At 44.4% G+C, this 10,819-nt stretch overlaps 1 protein-coding gene across 6 annotated transcripts in view; it reads right to left on the bottom strand.

The window, feature by feature from the left end:
* Positions 1-240: 240 nt before the first annotated feature.
* Positions 241-10,819, bottom strand: part of inpp5b (inositol polyphosphate-5-phosphatase B) — a 29,778-nt gene continuing 19,199 nt past the window's right edge. For all 6 annotated transcript variants that reach the window (XM_030369644.1, XM_030369643.1, XM_030369648.1 and 3 more), the window contains 13 exons: positions 9,351-9,467; positions 8,814-9,001; positions 8,098-8,209; positions 7,236-7,345; positions 6,869-7,004; positions 6,489-6,599; positions 5,720-5,885; positions 4,462-4,697; positions 4,035-4,136; positions 3,409-3,493; positions 2,800-2,927; positions 2,420-2,531; positions 241-641 (listed from right to left, as the gene is read on the bottom strand). In XM_030369644.1, the coding sequence (XP_030225504.1) occupies positions 526-641; positions 2,420-2,531; positions 2,800-2,927; positions 3,409-3,493; positions 4,035-4,136; positions 4,462-4,697; positions 5,720-5,885; positions 6,489-6,599; positions 6,869-7,004; positions 7,236-7,345; positions 8,098-8,209; positions 8,814-9,001; positions 9,351-9,467 (1,719 nt within the window). In that variant the 3' untranslated portion in view covers positions 241-525. The remainder of the gene's footprint in view (positions 642-2,419; positions 2,532-2,799; positions 2,928-3,408; positions 3,494-4,034; positions 4,137-4,461; positions 4,698-5,719; positions 5,886-6,488; positions 6,600-6,868; positions 7,005-7,235; positions 7,346-8,097; positions 8,210-8,813; positions 9,002-9,350; positions 9,468-10,819) is intronic.

Here is a 10,819-nt window from a genome sequence, read left to right as displayed (position 1 = left end):
AAATTTCTAGCCAGTTTATGGCATGAATCAATGCTGCACACAAACTAATCAATATCGGGGTTAACGTGGAGTGCGTATTGTGTCTTGTTATGGCAAAATCTACTTGTATTCTAAATGAGAGGGTGTATATTAATGTGTCATGCATACAAAAAGCTATTGGCACCATTTTGTTTTGTTTAATGATTTTATATATATTTATATAAAAGAACAATCTGAACAATTTCCACAGGGACATCCAAATACAAATAATTTTCCTTTTATTTTTGTTTAAATAAATGATAATATACATTTAAAAAAAACGTAGGATTCCCAACAGCTGCTGTTGATCTTCAAAAAGAAAATCGGTCAATTTATAATTAAAAAACATAAAATATACTGAAATCAACTGAAACTTATTATGTGTACTGTCTATACAATGAGTCAACAACTAATATAGGGAATGTCATACTTCATTAGAAATACTGGGCTGTACATAGATATTTTGTAAGTATTAGTAATGCGATAGGGAATGATTGGCAGAGATGTTCAGTCTTGAACTGTTTCTTGGACCAGAAAGTGCTGAAAGAACTCCTGAGCTTTCCTCTTCTCTGCAAGGTCCTGCGTGATCGGGGATCTCAGAAGCAAGGAGGCAAATATAGTGGCTATGAGAGAGAGAGAGGGAGCGAGAGGAGCCATGTCAAACACATACTTCCAAAAACCCAACCACAACATCCAAAGTGACTGGGAACTGAAGAAGAGCTAGGATATTCATAACATTCATGTTGTGAGACGATACTTGTATTCACCTTACACGTTTGAATCAATTTGAAATGGGTATAGCATATTCATAATAGCCACCTTACTTATAAACTATGAGTTAAACGAATGGAGCACTAACGAGTGCTCCAGGGTACTCGTAGGACGCTAAGAGCCTCGTTAGCCTACTATAGCCTCAGTGGCGTAACCAGCGGACATTCCTAGTATTGGATGCGTTTTATTATAACACATTGGTAATGGTGTATCACGTGCGTCTGAGCCTAATGTGGGCCATTATTATGTTCTTAGTTTGAGAGACAGTCCAGGAAATGTTTGAGCAGGCTGCAGGCAGGCACTTAAAATGTATGAGAGAAAGTGGGGGGGATTTGTGCAGACTGACATAGGCTACTCATAAAACGTAGCCTAAAATAATGTAAAAAAAAATAAAATAAAAAAATAATAAAAATATTGATTATAAAAATATTTAAAAAAATGCAAAGGAGCAGGCAAAATGCTGGGATATGGTGGGGATTGGTCACTTTGACGGGAATGTTTAGTGACATGTGGGAGGTTGGAGGGGGTTTAAAAAAAAGTCTCAATCACTCTTCGACGTGCATGAAAACCAGCCGCGTAGTTATGAGGGAGGCCGTCCTCACACCGATCTTCCTCGACGTCATCGTCCTCAATGTCCTCCGGTTCAACCAAAGCTACCCCAGCCTTAGCTGCAATGTTGTGCAACATAGCTGTCACATATATCACAGCGCATGACTTGGCCGGCGAAAACTGGAGCCCTCCGCTGGAATTGTGAAGGCATCTAAAGCGCAACTTCCACCTCCCGATCGTGCGCTCAGGATTAGGACTGATATATATGTCGGCCTAGGCTTAATCAATTGTGTTATAATATCTTTAGCATTCATATTATTGCAATCTATTCTTTTCGTAGGCTACTCTGCGGTTGGCCTTGATGGGGAGATATTTTAACCCTTTTTAACCCCATTTTCCACCGACATTCCTGCGTCTCCCCCTGCGTCCTAGCCCGTTTCAGCACCATGTCAGTGGACAGGTACAATCCTACGATCGTCGTGAGTGCAGCGAATGCGCGTTCACGTTATGAGGAGTTTCGGGAAACGCTCCAAAGCAATGATCGATGGTTCGAAAGATCCATCTTTCGAACCATCTTACGAGCGAAGATCCATCGATATCGGGAAACGGGGCCCAGCGCAAGCTCCTGTTTGTTGTTATCCTGCGGTAGCTACTGGAGCTAGCTATAGCTAATGGCTCGCACTCGCGCCTCGGTGTTTTTTTTTTCGTGCATGATTGCGCGTCAAGGTAGTTGGAATGGGTGGAGCCAGAGTCAGCGTTGAAGGAGAGGGGGTAGGACCATTTGAGTTGTGTGTTTTCAAAATCTGCGGGCGTTTTGCAAATCCCACACCCGACCTTTAAGATTATAATGTTATTTTAATAGGCTTCGGACATCGAGGATCAAAGGCTGGGAGTTGAAGATCTTATTCATAACACTATCGTTTCCCCCTCTACTCAACTTATATTTGCAATCAGATGGTGAAACACCAGGTCTAACTTAAATAGCTTCTCTTGGCTGTGCGAAACTGCAGACGTTCGCAAAAAAGACGGTACAGAGAGTACAGATTCTGGCCAGCTGCTGTGCTGTTCCTCCCGTTCTCACCTAATATATTGACGTCCAGATGGTTGTGTTCGGAGTTCTTCAACAGCTCGCGGAGAAAGGCAGCAAGATAGTCAAACACGTTTTTATGGCACTGAGGTAGTTTGGAAATTACCTGGAAGGAAACAAATGCATTATTCAAAACAAAGCGCGCACACACACACACACACACACACACACACACACACACACACACACACACACACACACACACACACACACACACACACACACACACACACACACACTTGCAAATTGCAATTGGACGTTTCGGCTAAAAGCCTCCATCCAAATGGAATGTGATTGAACACACACACACACACACACACACACACACACACACAAGAGTACAATCCCTTCATTGTTGGCATCCCTGGGCTGACCTTCTTGCAGAGCATGGGGCTGGAGCAGCAGTCCAGACACTGCTGGTATAAGGAGTAGGGCACCACAGGTTCTGGGAGGGACTCCAGGAAGAGGAGCAGGGCCTCAGCCACAGAGTGGTTACTGCCAGCTGGGGGTCATAAGGTCATGGAGGGCAACTTTGCACATGACATGCTCCAAGGTAAAAAAAGAAAAAAAAGAAAGAAAGATAGAAAGAAAAGAAGGCGTTGTCCTATTTCGTCATTCAAGGTAAAGATTGAATTTAGAGGCTTATGTATCTTTTCAGGATAGAAATTAAACAGACATTTTATTTCTATATCTACTACTCTCGATTACCTCCTCAAATAGGCCATTCACACATTAACTCTAGAGAATCAGGTCTGGGGATGATCAGGATTGCCCCATTGCATAAATCAGACATGGTCACACGTATTGGAGATGATGCCAGAGGTTGCACCTGGGGAGAGCGTGTAGGAGGCAGGAGGTGACGCAAAAGGTATGCAGCGGGGGTCTCATGGTTTTGTTTACAACACAGCGAGGGTGGCAGGTAAGGATTCCACCTCCGTAACGCTGACTCACTTTGCGGTGATATAAATACTGTAAAAGGATACGGAGTGAGTCTGGTACACCTGTGTCCAGGTAATCCCTGATCTCCTGGAACTCACTGCGGAGGCCGGGTTGTTGGAACAGATCCTCCTGGAGAGAGAGAGAGAGAGAGAGAGAGAGAGAGAGAGAGAGAGAGAGAGAGAGAGAGAGAGAGAGAGAGAGAGAGAGAGAGAGAGAGAGAGAGAGAGAGAGAGAGAGAGAGAGAGAGAGAGAGAGAGAGAGAGAGAGAGAGAGAGAGAGAGAGAGAGAGAGAGAGAGAGAGAGAGAGAGAGAGAGAGAGAGAGAGAGAGAGAGAGAGAGAGAGAGAGAGAGAGAGAGAGAGAGAGAGAAATGGTGATCATTTTAACCCCATCACCATCTTTGTTGAAGTCCCAAAGAAGCCAACTCCTGCTCATTGATTATCACTGCAAGTTACATTGGATAAATGCGTCTGCTGGGCACAAGAGCTTGAAATAGAGATATGTCAACTGAATTTAAGATATATATTTCCTATGTCAGGTACTTCAAACACGAGGAAAAGTGTACACATTGAAGCACATAGACACGTGAGGTAATGCCAGGAATTCCTGAACTTGGTTTCATATCTTTGTTTTTAAGCAGCAAAACCAAGAAGTGTATCGGTGCGACCTACCTGTTTGATTGCGTTGCGAAATAAGTGGTCCACCATCATCCAAATCTCTTTAGGGATGCCCAGTGGCTTTTCCCCCACCTCGGGATTCTCCCCACCCTTTGACTGGAGAACAGGCGACAACAAAGTGCTCAATAAGGACTCATTACATTTCTTATCATCATATCAATAACATTAATAACCGAAATGAAGTACCAGAGCATATGTGCTAAAGAGATAATTGACTCGACTGTACAATTGAATACTAATATATTATGTATATTTTCAGAACATCAATATAATACCCAGAATAATGTAGCATAGCATTATGGGATCAATTGATTACTCGACTATAACTCAACACTAAAAAAAAATAATTAAGTGACAATTGATCGACTTCCTGGATAGAAGCTATCGTTTGGTCACAGTGGGATACAAGACGGCCTCCCACCAGAGCTCGGACCGTGGGCAGCGGCATGTCTCGGATGGGTTCCCTCAGCTGGCACAGCGTGGTGATGGGGGTCCCGTAGCAGCTGGACAGGTAGTTCCCTGACACGGAGAGGAAGTAGTCCTTGCCGCGCTCCAGGTGCAGCACCAGGATGTCCTCGATCTGCTCGAGGCCCAGGTTGAGGTCCGGGGCCGTGGCGCGGTTCACAAACACCTCCAGGTCGATGTCCACCTCAGCCCCTGGGAGGGGGGAAGAGCAGAGCAGCGGGGGGATGGATGCCGGGGGCTGATGTCGGGATGGTTTACATATAATTCTGAACGTAATGGTGGGGCGTTCAGCTCAGGAGGTAGATCAGTTGTCTTGAACTTGAATGGTTGCTAGTTCGATCCCCAGCTCCTCCTAGCTAGAGCGTTGATGCGTCCCCGAGCAAGACAACCCTAATTGCTCCTGACGAGCTGGCTGTCGCCTTGCATGGTTGACTCTTCCGTCAGTGTTTCAATGTGTGTATTAACCGATGTAAGTCGCTTTGGATAAAAGCGTCTGCTAAATGCCCTAATCGTAATTGTAATGACACTGCCAAAGTGGGAAATTTAGTTGTAATAATAATAATTTGATATTATTGCTTGTTATTATATAATATATTATCATTATATATTATCGGCTATAACGAATCCAGTATCTTTGCACATAATCCTAACTGCGTGCCTCAATCTCCAAGCCCGTGAGTATGGGCAGTGGTGTGTCAACACACAATCTAAACTTGTGGATTTGTTCGTTTTTGGGCACTATTTGAGATACATACAAAGATGCGCTTACCTGGGTTGCATCAAACAGAGGTGTAGCTATGGGAGCAGCTTAACAATCTTTGGACTATAATGGATTTCAATACATCGTCATCCGCCCAATTTCAATACACGCCTACACTGAGAGAGCAGGCGAGTTGAACGAAGGTATTGTCTGATTTATATTAAAATATATATTACACAGGGACCGAAGATCAGTTGATGGGTCTGGCCTGACCAATCAGATTTGACGATGCAAAACCTTAGTCGAAGACTCCCCTAGCTCCACCTGTTTGTTTTTTTCCTAATGAGGCGGTGCAGCACGACACTATTGCTTTGTCGCAACTACAATTTAGCTTTGAGTGCTTGGATGGCTCTCAGCCTCACTTGAGAGCCGGGTTGGATTTAAGCCGTCTGCTCAATGACTTCATGTACAGACAGAGAAGAGCAGAGGTGTACCACGGCGCCGTGGTACCTACCCTGTGCCAGGAAACCCTTGGGGGGGTTGGCGGTGAGCCAGGGCTTGCTGTAGGTGGGCTCGTCCAGCTTCTTGATGAACTCAAACTGGCAGGGCACCTGGCCGTCGTTGTACAGCGTCAGGCTCTCCGTGTGGTGCTCCATGTACTTCACGTCCTGGAAGTGGAGCTGGCAGGACACACAGGCAGGACAATGAATTGCAGTGAGCGCATGGTTGGTGCATCATATATATGTACATAGTGCAGCGATTAATAGTGGTCAGATGTCCACTAGTAAATATTTGAACATGTAAGGTGAATACAAGTACTTTAGTATTTTTCGTAATATTGGATTGATTGCTGTATCTGTTTAATCTGTATTGTATATTAAATTCTGGTAAAAGTTTATTAATAATATACGATATCTAAGAATTGATATCAAAATGTTCTGAAAGGAATAGGGGATCAATCAGTTCCTAATCCGATAAAATACACTATATTTGGTTGACGATTGAGGTTGACGATATTCAATAAAAAATAATTTCCAAGGATTTTTAATAGTCCAATCATCAATCTCAGTCGCCCAAAACTAGTAACAAGATATCATGGGTTGAAATCAGGTGCAATATATTACCCGATTCCAAAAGGTTATAGAGGCTACTGTAGGCAGCATTTGAGAGTTGGAAAGAGCAGAAGTGAGCAAGGTTTTGAAAAAAATAAAAATAAAAATCCCCCCAAAAAAGGGCCTCCCACCAAACCCCTAGAAAGGAATATGATGTTATAAGGATGTTACCTCTCTCCTAGACAGCGTCACAGATGGAATACACTCGTTCTCCATCTTGTCTATCGTACGCACGATTTCTTCAAACTTCTTCTTGTAGGCCTCTTCGTTCACTACCTTGATCTGGAGATAAAGACAGAAGAACCACACAGAGATGAAAATAACTGCTGAATAAAAGCCCTCCACATTGATTTACTCTTCTTAAGTGAGCAAGTAATCTGGTTCAAATCCAAAACAAAACTCCAACACACTGAACTGAAAAATGGTTTTAGTTTTAGAAAGAATAGACACTTTCAGGAGAGTAAAAGCAAACTAAATTGTTTTTTCAAAACATAAGCATGCAAGGAGCCACGGAAAGAGCCTGATGTGTTTGAGGGGGATCCGTTTCTCACCCCTATCTGAAGCAGTGAGCTGACTGGTTTGTGGTCGCTGGTCTTCAGGGTCATGTGACTCTGGTAACTAGACTGCGTGATGTTCTTCCCTCGCCACAGGATCCGGTCACACCATGCAGGGGCCCGACATTTCTCACTACAGGAATGAGGGAGTGTGAGTGGATGGAGGCTGGTCTAGGGAGCCTCAACCTGGCCCAAGTCAGACTGATTGGACTCTGGGCCTGGGGGAGGTATGCAGATGCTGTGCAACTGCATACAGATGTGTGTGAAATCAATTTGCACAGGTTAAACCAGCCATCACCCACACACACACAACGGAAAATATATATTCAAACAAATAGAATATGAAAGAAAGTGGAGTGGTTACCTGGTGTCCCAGTCGTTGGAGCCTGTGTCGTACTTGTAGGTGGGCTGGAACTGGATCTCTCCCTCGATAAAGCCCTCAAACACCGCCTCCTCATCCAGCTGTCGCTTCAGCTGAGGAGTGGGACGGAAACATCCATATGTTGTTAAAGTCAGTAAGAATTATTGTGTTAAAACAGAATTAGAATTATTAAACAATTAAGTTTTGTTTTCTATTCCTAGTATTATCTAGCCACCCTATCGGTTCCTAGTGTCATCTAGCGTTGGCCATTGTGCCTGGGGTAAACCGGTCACAGGGAATCAGTGATCCCCCTCATGCATTCCTCTGCTAGATGAGAACCCAGGCAACTCACAGGCAAACTGTTTAAATAGCTCAGACAAACTATATTCTGGGCTCACTCTGCTAGAGAGGAGACTGGTGTATGCATACATTAAATGAGTTCATTTTCTACACCTATTGCGTGCTTTTTTGCATTTGGTCTCATATTTCCTAGACGCAATATCTCAAAGAAATCAACATATCAACAGTCAACATATCAACTGCTCTTTCCTTTAGGCCAGGCCTATGTGTCGAGATGAATTGATGCATGAATTTATATTCCAACATCTTTATTTAAGAATTGAATTGTAAAAGAAAAAAAAATGTGAATCTTACTGATCTCCAGTCAATAACAAATTATTTTTTTTCGTTGTTTAGTTATTATCCCCCCAAATTTTTTTTGTTTTTTCCGCACCCTTTGCGACATGTAAATCGCGTTCCATTACATTGCGATGTCTGTTTGAATGTGATGAATCGTTCATCAACATGGGGTGCCCCTGTGGTCTGCAGTGCAGCTCATATTGCCCTCCAGCAGGGGGGGCAGTACCTGGTCATAGTTGTGGAGGGTTTCATAGTCGTTCTTGGTGATCAGCTCCTTGACCTGGTCCACGTCCAGATCACTGATCCTGTAGTTGAGGTCTCCCACCCACAGCACCACACTGAGGACAGGCAGAGAGAGACGCACACTTACAGATCATCACCTACAGATGGTCAGGGAAGAGATGGAGAGTGTATAGCAGAGTCATAGAGCGTATAGCTAGCTGGAGAGTGTATAGCAGACTCAGTCATTGAGTGTATAGTAGAGTCATAGTGTGTATAACTCGCTGGAGAGTAAAAGGCAGAGCTGAAACGTGTATAGTGTTTGTATTAAATAGTTGAGTTAACAGAAATGCAGTTTTCAGACATTTCTGATACAAAAGCTTGGCTATGGTTTAGCTATTTGAGACATTATCTCTCATAAAATGTTTGCAACAATAAGAGCATGTTTCTTCGATCATTTTACATTCGATCACATTTAAAGCTAGGGTTGTCAATATATTTTCAAAGCATTTTCGGCCATATTTGTTGAAATACTCTTTACAGCCGAACAGCAATCACTCAATCAGATGTGCTGATATAAAAAAGTCAGATAATTTAATTCTACCTGCCTGCCTAAGTGCATGGATTAATTGTATTAAATGTGACAGTAAGGGCATGGTAAATACACGCTCTTCACAATAAGAGCACAGTTACTTGAACAATGTTCACAGTACGAGGGTTTACTTGTGCTTCATGATGTTGAGTGGAGGGCGGCTGAGGTCTAGCAGTCTGAACTGCAGGCGGCTGCAGATGTCGCGGTAGTCCTGGTTACGCCTCTCATACTCCTCAATATGAGCGGCCAGGTGAGAGTTCACCACACACACATCAGAGTTGTGGAAGTGGAAACGGATAGCCACGGCACCTTTGTTTCCCTGGAGAGAGAAGGGGAGAGAGACAGAGATGGAGAGAGAAATAGAGAGAGGGGATAGGAGACAGACATGGTGAGAGTGAGAGAGAGAATGAGGGATGGATCGAGAGAAGGAGAGAGATAATGGGGGCAGAATTAGCGATGCCGCAAGAGTAGAAGAGACAGGGAAAGGGAGAGAGAGGGGCGGGGGAATAAGATGGAAATGGAGAAGGGAAAGCGAGAGGGAAAATCAACAGATGGAGAGAGAGTCAATCATCAATGAGGAGTTTCCTCCACAAGGTAGACAACAGGTAAAGTGTTCGGTATCCGTCGAACAGGTGTTGTGACGGCGTTGGCGTGACGACGGCCCTCACCATGCGGCCCATGATGCCGGTGCCCACCGTCTCGGCCTCCACCTCGGAGAGGAATTCAGCGTGTTCCCGCTTCACGTAGACCAGGAGCATGATGCCCACCAGCCGCACCAGCTTCACCTGCACACACACACCACATCTGGGTCAGACCACCTCGTAACCCCACCCACCAGGGTCACCTGCACACATATACAACATCTGGATCAGACCTCCTCCAAACCGCACGCACGCACGCACGCACGCACGCACACGCACACGCACACGCACACGCACACACACACACACACACACACACACACAGGCAAAAATGTAAAATATTCTTGACCGGCCGACGAGCCTCATTAACCGATCAGATTAAAATGTACTATTTGAAATAACTGCCATTTCGAGCCACGCCAGCCGCCTGCTATTTTCGTAACTCTGCTTATCTCTCTCCCGTTTGGCCTCCGACTCACACACACACACACTCTCAGAGTGGGAGGCAGTGGCTCTAACCGTGGCACGATCTGTGTTTGATTTGAAACACGAGGGATGCTTACTGCAAGTTGACCGTGTGTACTGTAGAGAGCGGGCTCGAATGCCCACAATGGTCTGAGAAGGCACGGACCTTGTTGAGACCCTGCGCGGGATTCACCAGGGGCCGGAAGCGGGCAGCGTTAGCTCATTTGCAATAATGCCGCTGCTCATTTTAGAAAATGACAGCTTCGAAGAGACGCCGCTTGTTTAGTTTGGAGGAGACGGAAAAATTGAGGTTGAGGGATAATTGTTTTCACTTCACCCAAAAAGATCTTGGAATGAGATGGCTGACTGTAGTCTTATAGCGTTTAGTCTACTGTCCATAATAATTCAGAGATCATATTCTCCGCCGCTCGCATGCGGGAATAATTGAGACTTGAGGAGAAATTAAACAGTGGGCTAGAGACTCGTTGACCGTCCAACTTCCAATAAGTCACCTCATCTGATCATCTTTTTTTTTTTTTTACCAACAACAAGCGACAATTTTGATCGGTTAACGTCGATACGGTCAACCATCGGTCAAACTGTCATCGGTTAACATCCCTAACACACACACGGATGAGAACTGGTTTTACACTCCACCTATAAGTACTGTGGTGCAGCCCCTCAGTGTCTCAAGGTGTAAGCAGGTGGAGGCCCAACGTAAAAACCTCACTAGGTCCCTAACCTCCTAAGAGCTGAGCTTTATCCGAACTCACTCTGACATTAATAGACTGGAAGAGCTCAAAATAGGAATCATGAAGATTGCTTTCATCTAAAGCGCTTTTGGTCCAGGATTTAATTATGGATAATAAGATGGATATCCTGGGACTACGTGAAACCTGGTTAAAACCAGATGCATATTTCTAGCGTTAAACAAATGGAATCAGACTAACTACGTTAGATCACAATTATCTCAAGAATCAAAGAAAGGTGGTGGAGTGGCCCCAATATCTAGCTCGAGGCTAAAACTTAAG

This window comes from Gadus morhua, chromosome 11 (genome assembly GCF_902167405.1).
Source record: "Gadus morhua chromosome 11, gadMor3.0, whole genome shotgun sequence".
Lineage (NCBI taxonomy): Eukaryota > Metazoa > Chordata > Actinopteri > Gadiformes > Gadidae > Gadus > Gadus morhua.
Note: the sequence above shows the minus strand (reverse complement) of the source record. Positions and strands in the feature narration are given on the sequence as shown.